At 42.3% G+C, this 17,334-nt stretch overlaps 1 protein-coding gene across 1 annotated transcript; it reads right to left on the bottom strand.

Moving 5' to 3' along the window:
- Window positions 1-104: 104 nt before the first annotated feature.
- Window positions 105-14,304, bottom strand: ACAT2 (acetyl-CoA acetyltransferase 2). Its single transcript, XM_044002719.1, has 9 exons — window positions 13,892-14,304; window positions 12,623-12,757; window positions 10,812-10,993; window positions 6,820-6,937; window positions 5,577-5,720; window positions 2,565-2,687; window positions 833-987; window positions 567-677; window positions 105-278 (listed from the first exon to the last, which is right to left on the bottom strand). The coding sequence occupies exons 1-9, from the start codon at window positions 13,944-13,946 to the stop codon at window positions 108-110; spliced, it is 1,194 nt and encodes a 397-aa protein (XP_043858654.1). The 5' UTR covers window positions 13,947-14,304; the 3' UTR covers window positions 105-107.
- Window positions 14,305-17,334: the final 3,030 nt, after the last annotated feature.

Below are 17,334 nucleotides of genomic sequence, written 5' to 3'. Positions count from 1 at the left end.
ACTGGTAGTTAAATTAGCTCATTTTAAGACTTGGAAAATTGAAATGTGGTTAAGATTTTGCAATTTGTTCAACCACTTGGTCAGACCAGGGTTATTAAAATTTCTTTTTATCCTCTTTGAACACACATGGCTATTCCCATCCCTCCTCCAATGCAGAGAGCAGCAACTCCACGGGTTCTACCAATCCGCTCCAGTGTATGTAACAGTGTAACAAGAATTCGACACCCAGATGCCCCAATGGGATGCCCCAAAGCTATGGCTCCACCTTGAATATTGACCTTTAAAAAAAAAAGTAAGGATATATTTAAAATCTCCATATTTGCTGTAAAAGATACCTTTCCTTTGAGGATTCTAATATCTAGCTTATTACTATATAATATAATGGGATCAGTCACCATTGGGACAGACTTTTCCCCTCTGATTGGAAGGATCAGCTATTTGTCACCTATAAAGGGGGCAAGGAAATAAGCATTTATATAGAACCTACTTAAGTGCCAGGTACAATGCTAAGGGCTTTTACAACTATTGTCATTTGACCCTGTAAAAGTATTAGATAATAAACTCACTTTTTCTGGATTCAATCCAAGTTCTTTTGATACTGCAACAGCAAGGCATGCAAAGGCCTCATTGATTTCAAATGCATCAACATCTTCTAGTGTCCAGTTTGCTTTGGCAACCTAAGTGAAAGGGTTTTTTTGCTGAGTATAGGTAGTACAGTCTTAAGACAAAGTCTCCCTGCCTTCTTTTCCACTCATGGCCCCCCCCCCCAATTGTTTTGTAAGGTCCATTCCAGCTATAAAATCCCAACTACTATTTGAAATTCAGTACTTACAGCCTGCTTTATTGCTGGAATTGGTCCTACTCCCATAATGGAAGGTTCTACGCCAACTTGTGACCAGGATACAATTTGTGCTAAGGGTGTAAGACCTCGTCTTTCTGCTTCTGACTTCTTCATGAGAACCACAGCTGCAGCTCCATCATTCATTCCTACATGACAATGAGATAGGCGTTTTCAAGATAGGACAGTATTTTCTCTCAACTCAAGCCCTGGATGCAGGACCAGAGTTCAAATCCAGCCTCAAACACTTGACACTAAGCTGTGTGACCCTGGGCAAGTCACTTAATCCTCATTGCCTTCCCCCCCCCCCCCCAAAAAAAAGGCTAGAATGAAATGAGTTGGATAAGCAGAGATGCTTACTACTTTATACAAGCATTTTATTCCCTCAAGTATCCAGGTAACAGACTTCCCCTTAACTACTACCAATCCCAAACTTTCTAGGAATTTCCAACTGAGGAAAACAAAGTTACAGAATAAGCATTTACATAGCACCTATGATGTACTAGACACTTTAACACTTTTTTACAAATAGCTCATTTTATCCTCATAGCAACCCTGTGAAGTAGGTGCTATTATGTTTTACAGCTGAGGAAACAGGCATAGCCAGTAAGTGTCTGAGGCCTGATCTGAAGTCAGGCCATTCTGACTTAAAACCCAGTGCTCTATGTACTGAACTACGGCTGCCTAGAAAAATTTCTCTCACAGATGTGCATGGCTTACTTCATGGTTAAACTCCAGAGACCCAACTGAACATGTTAGTACTTCAACGATAAGATTAAAGCAATGAAATTTGTTTTTAAAAATTGAAAGGGGGGCAGCTAGGTGGTGCAGTGGATAGACCACTGGCCCTGAATTCAGGAGTACCCTGAGTTCAAATCTGGCCTCAGACACTTGATACTAGCTGTGTGACCCTGGGCAAGTCACTTAACCCCCACTGCCCCGCAAAAAAAAGAAATAAAAATTGAAAGAAGCTAACAAGATATTAATGGCATGCTAGTAACAACTGGAGAACAATTGAGCAAACGAAGGTGGTGGAATATACTACTGTAAGAAACATTAACACGAGGAATGCAGAGAACTTAAGGAAAGAAACAAGCAGAAACGGAGAAAAACACAAATAGGACACTAAATAAAGTCCCTTCTACTGGCAGAAAGGCAAGGGTCTAAGGATGTTAGACACTGTTATGCTATCACACATTTCTTGCTTATGGTTGTTAGAAGGAAGCGTTCTGTTTTAGGACTGGATGAAGATTATATTCATCAAGGACTGTCAAGTTGTTTTTTGGGGGTTTTTTTGGTGAGGCAATTGGGGTTAAGTGACTTGCCCAGGGTCACACAGCTAGTAAATGTCAAGTGTCTGAGGCCAGATTTGAACTCAGGTACTCCTGAATTCAGGGCCAGTGGTCTATCCACTGCACCACCTAGCTGCCCCAAAGACTGTCATTTTTAAAAGGCACTGATAATGAAGTTACAAGCTTTGTAGTTGACCAAATGTTTTTTTCTTCATTACCACGAAGTAGGAATGATTATCCCCCATTTTTAAACAGCCTCAAAAGTGACTGGTGCAGGGTCACCTAATCAATAGGTGTTGGCACCAGGACACAAACCCAAGTTCCTCATGTCTCCAAAACCAAAGCACTGCATGGGAAGAGATGAATAGGTGACAGGTTATGGCCACAAAAAGCAGTGAGCTTGGGGTCTTTCCTTACCACCTTCTCAAACTCACCTGAAGCATTAGCGGCAGTCACTGTTCCTGATCCATCTGTCAGAAAGCAAGGCTTCAGTTTGGACATTGCTTCTAAAGTGCTTCCATGGCGAGGAAACTCATCTGTTTTAATTTCTACAGGCCCTGAAAAGAACAAAGTGACTCCCTGAGAGTTGTTGCATTATAACCATGGCTCTAAGCATTAGCAGAAACTCCAGATCACATTGCTAGTGACCTTCAGGGAGCATGTGGGTGGAACAGTATACTTCATGACTTGGTACACAGGCTTCAGTGGAAGGAAGGTGTTATGTAATTTTTTTTTTGGTGAGGCAATTGGGGTTAAGTGACTTGCCTAAGATCACACAGCTAGTAAATGTCAAGTATCTGATGCCAGATTTGAACTCAGGTCCTCCTGAATCCAGGGCTGGTGCTCTATCCACTGTGCCACCTAGCTGCCCCTGGAAGGTGTTATGTAAACCTGAAGCACCAACACCAACTTAATTCACAAAGAAAGGGAGAAAACAAAAGGTTTATCGTTTTAGACTGAAATGACTGGAGAACCCAGCCTTTTTAGTTACATCAACATGTACTTAAAGGAGCACAAGTTTGGGTTTTACCTGCCATTAAACTAGACTTAAAAAAAAAAAAACCTGGTATAAATTGAGAGTATTGGCAAGGAGCACTTAACCCTTCCAGTGAATTCTATTTTAAGGGATGTCCCTTTTAGAAAGCTGACCATTAGGCTGTTAGAAGAATGTCTCATTTAGGTTTATTCCGCTCCCCATCTCCCCCCTACTTTCTTTTTGCTGGGGAGGTTGGGGTGGGGCAGAGGGCAGTGTGGCATGACTCCAAGTGGAGAGGAGGGGGACTGCTCTCCCTATGACCAAGCTGGAAGTGCTAGATCCCAGTACTGACCAGCATGGAAGCTTGAAGCAGCTCCATTTTCCCAACCTGGGTCAATTCAACCCTCATATGGAGCCTGATGGTCAGCCTCCACCCCCACCCCCCCAACCCACGCAAAACAGGATGGAGGGCCTCTCATTGGTACAAGTTAAAGACTCCAGCCAAACTGTTCCTATTGTATAGGCTTCAAACTGCCTATGAACTGATCGCAAAGTTATTGAAAGTGAGGAGCTGAATAAACCAATAAAACCTTAGAATGCACTCTTGGGGTCAGGAGATCTGTGTAACAGGAAGCAGACCACACTTCTCTGGGCCTATTTTCTCACCGGATTGATAAACTGGGAAACAGACAGGGTGTTTAAAATCCCTTACAACTCTAAGGTGCTATGACAAAGACAGAAACAAATGATCCCCAATAGATTTGCAGTCTTTGACTCAACTGGCAAATAGAGAATTTGTGAGAGATGATTAGAGAGTATGATTCTGTAGAATCCATTCTGAAATTCTTACACAAAACCTTTGCCTTTTTCTCACCAAAAACCATCACCACAACTAAACGTGCTCAATAATCACTGAGGTAAGCTTTAGATGAATATACTAAATTACGTTCCAGTGGTTACTATGCAGAGGTGTGTTTTTCTGCCTGAAAATGGCAGGAAAAAACAGCAGCTGCTTCAGATGATGAAACTACTGAGCCCAGTAAAAAGCCGGATGCTGAGGCAGACAGGCAGACTTAGTTTGTAGATCCAAGTCTTCCACTTAAGAGCTGTAACTCTGGGATTAGACATTTAATCTCCAAGCTTCTGTTTCCTCATCGGTAAAACAAAGGCTGAACTAGCATACTGTGCATACTGAGTCTTTCAGTGGTAGGTAATCTAAAGGGCTGGGGCTATCTTTTGCACATAGTAGGTGCTTAACAAATGCTTGTTTAATTTAGCTGATCACTTCTGAGGTCCTTTTAAATTCTGAGAGGCTAAGATTCTCTACAAGTCAGCTCCCCAAAGTTCCCTGATACAGCTATAGGTCACTTACTTCCCCTTGGGTCTCCTAAAACATTCCTATATAAGCATGGCCCTAAAGAAGAGCTATGAGAGTTGTGGTATATTAATGTAATGGAATACTATTTATTGTGCAGTAAATGATGAACAGGCAGATTTCAGAAAAAGCTAAAAAGACTTAAGTGGACTGATGCTGAGTGAAGTGAGCAGAACCAGGAGAACATTGTACACAGTAACAGCAACACTGTGTGATGATCAACTGGGACAGACTTTGCTCTTCTCTGGAGTGCGATGATCCAAGACAATTCCAAAGAACTCATGATGGAGAACGTTTTCCATCCACATCCAGAAAAAAGAACTGTCGGTTCTGTTTTTTTGTTAGTGAGGCAATTGGGGTTAAGTGACTTGCCCAAGGTCACACATCTAGTAAGTGTTAAGTGTCTGAGGCCGGATTTGAACTCAGGTACTCCTGACTCCAGGGCTGGTGCTTATCCACTGCGCCACCTAGCTGCCCCCTAGAACTGTGGATTCTGAATGCAGATTGAACCATACTGTTTCTACCTTTTTTTTTCCCTGAGGTTTTCCCCTTGTGTTGATTCTTCTTACACAGCATGACTAATGCAGAAATATGTTTAATGTGATTGTATATACATATAACCTATATCAGACTGCTTTCTGTCTTGGGGAGGGAGGGAGGGAGGAGGTATTTGGAACTAAAAATCTTATAAAAACAAATGTTGAAAACTATTTTTACATATAACTGGAAAATAATGAAAAAGTCTTGATTTAAAAGAAATAAAGAAGAGATATGGGAAGATACCTCCTCCCACTCTTCTGCAGAGGTGGGAGGTTCACAAAGGCGGAACTTTGCAGATGCGTTCAGATAATGTTATTTTTTATGCTTGTTCCCCCCCTCCCCTTCCAATTTTTGTTAAAATTTTTTTTTGTTATTATATAGCTTAACTCTCTTGGGGGGGAGGAGGAATGATACATGGGGACATTTAGGTAACGTAAAAACAAAAAGCTATTAATAAAAATGTATTTTTAGAAATCCCACTATGTCCTTGTTACACAATTTTCCTCATATTTAAATACGCCATCAAATGTTTTATGTACTACAAGTCTCACCTACCTTTTCTAGAAGGCACAGAAACAGGTACAATCTCTTTGTCAAAATAGCCAGCTTTCTGAGCATTCTCTGTCCTGTTCTGTGACGAGAGAGCATATCCATCTTGGTCTTCTCTACTCACTTTCCATTTCTGTGCCACATTTTCAGCTGTTGGAGGACAAGGCAACAACATATATTGGTATATACATAAAAACCAGAAATGTCTTCCGCTAAAAACAAGCATTCAAACATCAGCATTTATACAGGCTGATCCAAACCATGTCTTTTTTTTTTTAGTGAGGCAATCGGGGTTAAGTGACTTGCCCAGGGTCACACAGCTAGTAAGTGTTCAGTGTCTGAGGCCAGATTTGAACTCAGGTCTTCCTGACTCCAGGGCCAGTGCTCTATCCACTGCACCACCTAGCTGCCCCCAAACCATTTGTCTTAATCCCTGCCCTAGATTTGTTCTTAAGTGGATATTGTAGCTGGAAGTTGTGATATGATCTTTAAGAAACTATTTTCTTCCTATACAATTTATATCATCTCCTACAAAAATGAAAAAAGTAATCTCTGGAACATGTTGGAGGCACACATATAATGTGGTTGGACAGTCCACTTGGATTGGGGCCCAGATGGTGTGTGATAAAGCCAAGTAGCATCATTTATTTAACCTACTGAGTTCTGTGCGTACCAGCAAAGGCCAAGTTATAACTCCAGCTCATCAAGAAAGGAGGTGTCCCCTCTCTGTGAAATCCTGTCATTCTCCACCTGTTCCCCTGCCCTGCCTCTGTGACCATCACTAACTTGACTTGCTTAATTCAGGGTGAATTAACGTCATCTCCAGCCTTGAACAAAAGTGTCAGTGACACTGAGCAGACACAACTTGCTATAACCCACAACTTCTCCTATAAAAAAGGGGTTAGATATTCAGGGACTTGAAAGTACCCTGTACCAGCCTGATATAACTTTGGGAGGTTGGAAGGGATGCCCCCAAAGGTTTACTTAACTTCATCTGGGTAATAAACAGAAAGAAAAAGACAGGCTATGGATTTTCCTATAGAGATATTAGCTGACTGACCTACAGTAAACCCTGTAACCTCCCTAGGCCTCAGTTTCTTCACTTGTAAAATGAGGGGGCTGGACATCATCTTTAAAGTTGCTCCCATTTCCAATACCCTATAATGATAGGGGCATATTTATACTCAATTCACAACAAACATAGACTTCTCTAATTTTTTTTTAACCAAAATTGTTTTTACTACCTTACCTGTAATACCCATGTGATAGTTGTGGAATGCATCTGTAAGACCGTCACAGATCACACTATCCTTCAAAGGGGTCTCTCCCATTTTCAGTCCTGTTCTCAAGTGAACAAAATGAGGAGCCTGGGAACGAGAAACATACCATAGATTTAGAGGTGGGCAAGTCCAACTGAGTCCCTTCCTCAGAGTGCTAGACAAACAAATGCTGGACAGGTTTGCCTTTTGGAATCTGCGAGGTGAAAACAAGCAGAAGAGGCAGTACAAGAAAGAACTTGTGAGGATGAGCTGATCTTAGTAAAAAGATAAGTGTCATTCTACAGCTAGCCCAGTTTGGGAGAAGTGCAGAGAGAGCATAATGTGATGGTTTCAGCAATGAATCTAATAACTACAGTAATTTCAAAGTAGTGATGAGCATAAATGAGATTTTGAGACATCTACAACTGTAATGAGACACTAAAATATCTGGGATTTCTATTGATGACCAAGTCATAGGTATTGCTAATGCTACTGTGGTTTTGGCCTACATCCATAATTGAAGGAAATGCTTAAAATTCAGTTCAAGTTAGTGAAAACAAAGATGTGTCGGTTTATTTGTTTTTCCCCTCCATCCAACTTTAAGGACCCCCTGAAATCTAGCCACAGACTCCTTCATTAAATATTTACTGAAGTAAATAAAAATTAGACATCATAATCTAATTGCTGTATGTGTGCTTAGGCCAGACTCTTTTGCATGGTCACAGACTTCTCCTAGGAGACTCTGCCAAAGCTTCAGGGCTTGACGCTACCAGCATAGAGACATCTGCAAAAAGGCTTTTTTTGAAGATTATGCAAACCGTGGAAAATAATATTCCTTTAATTTGGCACTCACGGCAGGAAAGACTAAACGTTCATCACCCTGTTTTATGTTTCACCTGGTTCTTAGGATGGGAGGGTCACTGAACCAGATTATTTTTATCTATTTTAAGGATTCTTAAAATTATTATTATTATTATTTCTGTTTTGTTTTGGTGGGACAATGAGGGTTAAGTGACTTGCCCAGGGTCACACCGCTAGTAAGTATCAAGTGTCTGAGGCTGGATTTGAACTCAGGTGCTTCTGAATGTAGGGCCAGTGCTTTATCCACTGCGCCACCTACCTGCTCCCCCCACCCCAAATTATTTTGATATATGTGTGAGAAACACCTTATTGGGAAAACTCCTGAAGTGGCATTTTAATCTACCGAATCAAATACTATTCTATAATCAGCAAACAATAAGCAATTTGTGTTTTCTTTTGCAGCATGACTTCACATGTATAATTATTATCAGATTGCTTACTTTCTCAAGGATCAGGGAGAGATAGAGGGAGAGAATTTGGAACTCAAAATTTAAAAAAAATTATTGTTAGAGGGGCAGCTAGGTGGCGCAGTGGATACAGCACGGGCCCTAGATTCAGGAGGACCTGAGTTCAAGTCAGACACTTGACACTTTTACTGGCTGTGTGACCCTGGGCAAGTCACTTAACCCTCGCTGTCCTGCCCCTGCCCCCCAAAAAAATTATTGTTAGAAATATGCTTATATGTAATTGGGAAATATTTAATGAAGTAAGTAAAAAATAATTAAAAAAAGAATAAGCACTATAAGCCCCTGTATTTTCTAAACCAACAGTTCCTAAACTTTTATATGTCTGGAGAAGCCTATGGATTCCTCCTCAGAATAAAGTTTTTAAAGGCATAAAATAAAATACACAGGATTATAAACCAACTGTACTTAAATCCAGATGTCAAAATATATTTAAAAAATTGGACCCCAGGTTAAAAATCCATTCTAAATAAATCAATTGTATGATAATAAAAATGTGGTCTACTATCAAATACCATTTGCAAAATTCTGCCTATTCACCAATATCATCAAGAATGTCTCTAATATAGATGCTGATAAGTCCCATCAATTTTTTGAACAGAAGGAAAAGAAAGCACTTAAGTTGCTATTTTCTCAGTCAACTTTTTTGGGGGGAGCCATGCCTTTGGTGCCTTTTCCTTCTTTCAGATACCTTATGAATGGACCCCTATTCCTAGGGGTTCACTCTTTTTTTGTTTTTGTTTTTGTTTTTTTTGCAAGGCAATGAGGGGTTAAGTGACTTGCCCAGGGTCACACAGCTAGTTAAGTGTCAAGTGTCTGAGGCCAGATTTGAACTCAGGTACTCCTGAATTCAGGGCCGGTGCTTTATCTTCTATGCCACCTAGCTGCCTGGGGTTCACTCTTTTAATGCCAAACTTAGTTCCAAGATTTACTTGGCTTAAACCCACTTCAGATCAGACCTGAGCTCAAAATATCCTCCAGCCTCAGCTTCCCCAGTGGCAGGTATTACTGTCATGGGCCACCATGCCTGGCCCTCTCTTTGCCCTTTGTCCCATTTCTATCTCATCTAAAAAGCACATTTGGAGGGATAGCTATGTGGCGCAGTGGATAGAACACTGGCCCTGGAGTCAGGAGTACCTGAGTTCAAATCCAGCTTCAGACACTTAACACTTACTGGCAGTGTGACCCTGGGCAAGTCACTTAACCCCAATTGCCTCACTAAAAAAAAACCAACAACAAAAAAAACCCCCACAAAAACCAAAAAGAGCACATTTGAGACTGTAATATTAAGACTCTATTTATTATCCTGGATGGTGAATGAAAGTTGTGATAAGATTATGTGCAACTATCTTCTAATTCTCTTTTGTTTCTCCTTTCCATTTTCAACTCCAAATAGACATTTAACCTTAAATGTGTTAAATGCCCTCTAGATGACTTTTAGTGAGGTTTCTTTCCATGATTTCTTTAAACTAGTGTTACAAAAAATAATAAATAAAAAAAAGTAATTTAAAAAAAGGATAAGGGGCGGCTAGGTGGCGCAGTGGATAAAGCACAGGCCCTGAATTCAGGAGTTCCTGAGTTCAAATCCGGCCTCAGACACTTGACACTTACTAGCTGTGTGACCTTGGGCAAGTCACTTAACCCCAAGTGCCTCACTAAAAAAAAAAAATAAAAATAAAAAAAGGATAAACTAGTTTTACAGTTCATTGCTTCCTTCTGTTGTACTTGGTACTTGCTCATAATCTTTATCACCCCATCCTTCCTGTAAAATTTTACAAACAAGTTTATATTTTAAACTAGCTTTGCCTTTGGGTACCATTTCAATCTGCTTGGCAACTGAATCATATGTTTGCTCCCTCAGGCTCCTCCTGTCCCTCTGGTCTCCAGGTTATAGCAATTTATTTACTTCAATCACACTTCTAAAATTAAGGGTCCCTGTGCTTTCTTCTAACCATAACCCATTTTTCATTATCAATAACTTGTTTGACCAGGTCAAAATAGACATGTTTCAAGAAATTGTGGAGTTGGTTTTGTCATGCACACAAAAGCAATAATGACCACAGGGGCAGCTAGGTGGCGCAGTGGATAAAGCATTGGCCCTGGATTCAGGAGTCCCTGAGTTCAAATCCAGCCTCAGACACTTGACACTTACTAGCTGTGTGACCCTAGGCAAGTCACTTAACCCCAATTGCCTCACAAAAAAATCACCACCAACAAAAAAATAATAATAATGACCACAGATTTAAACCCAGAGCTAGTCCAATGCCCTCACTTTACAGATGAGGAAACTGAGGCCAACAAGTGGCAAAATGGCAGAGCTGGGATACACCAATACATTTCACACCATTTGAGAGCATTGAGTCCTAAGATAAAGGAAACACTATTACAGCTTTTCTCCCTGCAGTATTCAAGTGAGTCAGTCTTCTTTCCAAAAAGAAAGGAAGATACAAATGTGTATATATCTTCTTGATCTTCAGTTCAAGTTTGTTACTCAAAAACTAATTAAACAAATGGGTTGTGTTCAAGGGTCAACAAATTAGGGCAGTTCGGTTTCCCCCCTGAATTCGGACAGCTTATCTTGCTGCTGATTAAGTAGTATTTTTCCTTGTTTGGAGAAGGGTCAGTGAGATTCCATTTCTCTAGCAGCAGTACCATACCTTGCTCATGCTCTCCATGCCCCCAGCTACCACAATGCTTGACTCTCCGCTCCCTACAGACTGGGCCCCGAGGCACACGGCTTTGAGGCCCGATCCACAAATCATCTGACAGCTCCAAGCTGGAATGGCATAAGGGATTCCGGCCCCCACGCTGGCCTGTCGAACAGGATTCTGACCACACCCTAAAAGAAAGGGATTGCCAGAGCTAAGAGTTAGAACTAGATATCATGGCAAACACTCACAGGGATTACTGAAGAAAGTCAGTCTCAGCCCAAAGTTATCAGAGGAGAGATCAAGGGCATTACAGCATAAGATGCAACGTGAGCAGAAGCAGGAAGGGGTGGGAGGCTCTCTAATGTTGGTTGATTAGTTCTCCTGAGAAGCATGACTGATGAAGGACCAGAAGACCTGGGTTCAAGTCCTGTCTGAGACATACACTGGCTGTGAGACTGAGCAAGTCAGTGCTCTAGGCAGCCCCTAAAAGTTTCTAAGTTGCAGAGAAGGCACCTACCATTCTCACCTGGGTATTCTTTTTTTTTTTTTTTAGTGAGGCAATTGGGGTTAAGTGACTTGCCCAGGGTCACACAGCTAGTAAGTGTTAAGTGTCTGAGGTCTGATTTGAACTCAGGTACTCCTGACTCCAGGGCTGGTGCTCTATCCACTGCACCACCTAGCCACCCCGGTATTCTCTTTTTAATAAATGAAATCACAGGTCTAGTCTCTATCCTTATGCCTGTTTGATTCAGTCAATTATGGAACTAAAGAACAAAGAGAAATGTGAGAAAATAAGATGGTAGGGTTAACTATGATCAAACGTAGGGCTCTACTTCCTTTTTCTTTATGCTTATCTAAGGGCAGCTAGGTGGTGAAGTGGATAGAGCACTAGCCCTGGAGTGAGGAGGACCTGAGTTCAAATCCAGCCTCAGACACCTGACACTTATTAGCTGTGTCACCCTGGGCAAGTCACAACCATGACTGCCTCAAACATCCAGGGCCATTTCCAGTAGTCCTGATGTATATCCAGTCCACTGGACCCAGATAGCTCTGGAGGAGAGGGTGAGGTCGGTGATTTTGCATAGCCTTCCCTCACTTAAATCCAATTCATTGCATGTCATGACATCACCTCCCAAATGTCATAGTTCCACGAAGAACAAACAACAATAATTGGGCACCTCCGTGACAAATAACAGAGCGACAAGCCTGGAATCAAGAAGACCCAAGTTGAAATCTAGGCTCAGATACTTACTAGCTGTGTGATCCTGGGAAAGTCAATTAACCCATGCCTGTTTCAGTTTCTTCAACTGTAAAATGGGATAATAATAGCATATGCCTTCCAAAGTTGTGAAGATCAAGGGAGATGTTTTTAAAACACTTAGCACATCACCTGGTACATAAGAGGCAGACCCCAAGGTAAGAGGAGACTCTTATCTACCTCATATTCCCTGCTAACATTAGAGAAAAGCAATTTGCTAATTTTATTCACAGTAAAATGTTAGGGACAAATGTGTGAGCCTCTCAAAGGGTAGCTCTACTTTAAAGAGGATCCTAGAAAAAACCTGTTTTTAACTCAAAAGAATGAATCCATGGTAAAAACTCATGCATCTGTAAAGAAGTTTATGGGGGAGGTTCTAAACATTAATGGGAAAGGCATAATTAGTGAATCTGCTATAATTCAAAGAAAGCTTCCTGAAAGTCTTGAAATGGAACCTGCAACATTCAGTCATTGTAGTAGAATGAACATGAGCAGGTAGGTCCCGAAAGGCCAAAATCTCTAACAAATCTAAACTTCTGAAATTCGTCGTTAAGCTTACCTGCTGACAAAACGTGCCCAAAAATGACCTCGGACACATCTTCTGGAGTAACACTCGCCCTTTTTAGGACTTCTTTAATGACAGTGGAGCCCAGCTCATGGACAGGGACAATAGATAAAGCACCATTAAAAGACCCTGGGGAAAAAAAAAGTAAAACATTAATTCTGAAACCTCTTTGAGCTCCTCACAAAGGAAACAGCGGGTTTTGGTTTTTCCCATCTCCTCCGACTTCAGCCTACTGTTATCCAAATATCTAATTATTAAGTGTTAGGTATTAAATTATGACTAATAAAGCAGCCTGGTATTTGTGATTCAGGTCTTTTGGTCTACTGATTCGTGATTCAAAAACTTATCAGAAATTATGCTAATGAACGGGTACATTATAGTCCTTAACTCTCGAGACTCTAAAATTAAGAACAAAATACTGGAATTGGGAGCCTGGGGGACCCAAGTTCAAATCCTGTCTCGGATCCTTAATAAATGTGTGACCCTGAGCAAGTTGCTTAATCTGTGCTCGTTTCCTCATCCATAAGATGGCCTTTAGGGTCCCTGCTAATTAGAGTTTGCTGGAGCCAATCCTAACTGGAGGACCTGACATTTTCATTTTAAGCATTTACACTCAGAAACAGCACCTGCTACAAATCAGGGCTTGGGTGATGGTTTTGCTGATTGTTAATACACTTTTCCCCAATCAGAAAACCCGGTTAATAAACATTGACCAGCACAACTTTGCTTCCCACTACACAACGATGAACCAAGGAACCCTCCATTCATTTCTCAATTAACGATCTCCACTAAGATTTGGACAATCCCTTCCCAAGCCAAAAAGCAGGAGCACCTCACCCCTCTGAAAACATGTGACAAGCCGATGGCTCTACCGGGAGCTGGCCAATCAGAGGCCGGCCCCGAGGGTGTATCTCTTCATCAGCCAATGGTGGGTTCAGCGTGCGAGGTGGTCCTACCTCGGCCAGCCAATCACTGCCAGAGGAGCCGGAGTAGGCTGGGGGCGGGAGCCACCCTTTCTCCGGGAGAAGGCACCGGAGTCTCCACGCGCCGGCTCTCACCGGCTCCGGCCCCTCCCGGGGGTCTCCTTCCTTCTCGCTTCCTGGTCCCGGACCACGCGTGGCCCCAGTCACGCAGAGCAGGGAGTCTCGAAAGAATCACCTGCTCCACGACCCCCCTCCCCCATCTAGGCTTCAAGGTCCACTGCCGGCCGCTGCCCAAGCCTCGGGATGCCGGGGCCCGCCCCGCGTTGGGGCAGCCGCTCACCTATCGCAGTTCTGGCTGCGGAGACGATGACCACGGGGTCCGAGCCTGCGCTCATCTTTCAGCTGGTCTCGGAGTGCGGCGGCGGGGATGGAGGCAGCGGCGGTGGCGGGAGCTGGAGCTGCTGCCGCTGCAGGGCTTCCCTGGAGTGTGCTCTGGTCTCGTCTCTCCGTGCAGAGTGGGGCGCTGGCACCGCACCTTGGGAGGAGGGGTCCGAGAGACCCCTCCTCCTCCTCCTCCTCCCGCCTTCCCCGCCCCTTCCTCTTTGGCCCGCCTCCAGGGCCAGTGCGCACTTCCTGCTAGGTGGTGGCCAACCGGACCTTGGGGGGAGACAGAGGATGGGGCGGCCCTTCCAGGGCTACCCCGCTCTGCGAACGCACTCAGTGTGCGAACCCAGATCCTTTCCCGAACCAACTCGGGCGAGCCCGGGCTACGTGTATCCGTCCTCCCCCTCCCCTGTCACCCGGTGCTGCCGCGCTGCCTTGGACCTCCAGACCCTACGATCCCTTCTTTATTCTTTAAGTAGAAAACGCCATCTGCACTGAAACAGCAATAGGAGAACGGGACACCGAGGAAAATGAGTTTGACTTTTTTTTTTTGAGTTCCAAATTCTCTTCCTCCCGCTTTTCCCCCACCCACTGAGAAGGCAAGCAACATGATATCAATTATACGTGTGAAGTCCCGCAAAACATAGGAGAATGAGTTTTGAAAGAGGGCATGAAGATTTCTAGTCTTTCCTAGATGGCCAGATTTGTACCACGGCCAAGTGTTCGCTGACAAACAAGGTTAACTAAAACTGACTGACTTCTGTTCCCAGGCCAATGACTTGCCTGGAGCAGACCAGACTTTGTCAATTCAAGCCCTTGATTATTTTGTAGATCTCCCAAACTCTCCCCTCTAGAGAGTCCCTATTTTTCTTTGTGTATGTTTGCTTGTTATGTGAAACAAGTTAACTTTATGAAACTACGCTATGCTTCACCCCATCTCCCCTCCCCAAAATATAATCTGGTCACTCTATTTGTTAATTAGTGAAACCTACGAGGTAATTAACCTTCCCGAGGGAAGTCTGACTCTTTCCTTTCTACCCTATATAAACTCTGTTCCTGGCCCCACTTTTTGGGTACCCCTAGCATTTGCAGTATCACGAGTTGCAAGTCCTGTGCCCTGATTAAAGACCTGAATTTTGTTAAAATGATTGTTTTATTAATTTTGAGGTTAACATATTTGGAGGTCCTACCAAGATTTGATTACTCCTTTCCTGGCCAGCCACCAACAGGAATCCCTTGTGTTTCAATCTGAACTCAAACTCGAATGGGTCTCTCAAATCCAGAACTCATGTCTCTTTTCACTTGACTTCCTAGAGCTCTTTGATCGGGAGTCTGTCCCATGTCTTTGGTCGGCTATGTCCGTGGATGACTTGGTAAATTGGGTCCGTTCTGACAGGCCCCCCTAAAAAAAAGGGGGTGGGGGGCAGCTAGGTGGCGCAGTGGATAAAGCGCCGATCCTGGATTCAGGAGTACCTGAGTTCAAATCCCACCTTAGACACTTGACACTTACTAGCTGTGTGACCTTGGGCAAGTCACTTAACCCCTGTTGCCTCGCCAAAAAAAAAAAGAAAAGAAAAAAAGGGGGTGGCTGAAGTTTGTTTTTATGAACCATATGTGACCACTCTGCTGGGTCCCAAAAGGATGGTTGCTAGGCTCTGTTTTCAAATCATGGACTACATGATTGCAAGTACTTGGAAAATTAGAATTTAATTAAATCTGACCCACAAGACTGATGGCCACAGTGGGGTCGCTTTTTTGAGTTTTCTCTTGATTCTGCTGGCCCAAAGATTAAGGGTCCTGAGTAGGATGCAATTTCCCAATGGCTTCCTCCTCCAATGACAAGAAGCTCCCCCTTTAAAAAGACCGATTAGTCTGGTTCAGATTAATGGAGCTTTGGGAATATAGTGGAGGATTTAATTTGTGCATGCTAAATTATTTTAAGAATCTTTACCACTACTGTTTACTGTTTTTGGGTCTGTTCTTGTGGAGTGCTATTTGTGTTAAAATGTTCTCTGTGTGTATGTCCCTGAGCAAAAAAGCAAGCTGTGTTTTTTTTTCTTCTTCCCTCTTGCTGTCCAAGCTAAGTCCCTTATCTTGTACTGTTATGCAATTCTCTCTGCCTCTCAAAGCAGAGCTGTCAGAAAGGTAATTTACATGGAGACATAGTTAAAGGATGACTACAGCTTGATTTTTTTACCTGCATTTTTGAAATATGTGAAAACTTTAATTGGGTGTTGATCTCCAAAATTAGAAATTTTAAATCCAGTGTTTTTTCTATGAAGTACAAAATTAAGGTTAATAGACCAGGTTCAGTTTAAATCTGGGGAACTCTCATGGATTTGGAAATTTGATAATTACATGATTTTTTTTTTTTTTTTAGTGAGGCAATTGGGGTTAAGTGACTTGCCCAGGGTCACACAGCTAGTAAGTGTTAAGTGTCTGAGGCCGGATTTGAACTCAGGTACTCCTGAGTCCAGGGCTGGTGCTCTATCCACTTCGCCACCTAGCTGCCCCAGATAATTACATGATTTTAAAACAAGTTACTTCACTTTACCAATCTGTAATGTGGATATTTGATAATTATACACCAGTATTCTTTGGGGTTACAAATCGTTATAGATTCAATTTTTTAAATTATGAAAGTATTTTACTATTTTCCAGTTACATGTAGAGATAGTTTTCAACATTTGTTTTTATAAGATTACTAGTTTCACATTTTTCCCCTCCCCCCCAAGACAGCAAGTAATCTGATATAGGTTATATATGTACAATAACATTAAACATATTTCTGCATTAGTCTGTTATAAGAGAAGAATCAGAGCAAAAAGAAAGAACCTCAAAGAAGAAAAACAGCACCAAAACCAAAAGAAATACCATGGTTTGATCTGCATCTATATTCCACAGTTCTTTTTTTCTGGATTTGAAGAGGCTTTTCCATCATGAGTTCTTTGGAACTATCTTGTACCTTTGTATTACTGAGAAGAATCAAGTCTATCACAGTTGATCAACACATAATGTTGATGATACTGTGTACAATGTTCTCATGGTTCTGCTCATCTCACTCATCATCAGTTCATGTAAGTCCTTCCAGGTTTCTCTGAACTCCTCCTGCTCATCGTTTCTTACAGCACAGTAGAATTCCATTACATTCATATACCACAACTTGTTCAGCCATTCCCCAATTGATGGGCAGCCCCTTAATTTCCAATTCCTTGCCACCACAAAAAGAGCAGCTATGAATATGTTTGTACATATGGGTCCTTTTCCCTTTTTTATTATCTCTTTGGGAAAAAGACCCAATAGTGGTATTGCTGGGTCAAAGGGTATGCACAGTTTTATAGCCCTTTGGGCATAATTCCCAATTGCTCTCCAGAATGGTTGGATCTGTTCCCAGCTCCA

The sequence above is a fragment of the Dromiciops gliroides genome, chromosome 4, assembly GCF_019393635.1.
Source record: "Dromiciops gliroides isolate mDroGli1 chromosome 4, mDroGli1.pri, whole genome shotgun sequence".
Classification (NCBI taxonomy): Eukaryota; Metazoa; Chordata; class Mammalia; order Microbiotheria; family Microbiotheriidae; genus Dromiciops; species Dromiciops gliroides.
This window is presented reverse-complemented; position numbering and strand designations above follow the sequence as displayed.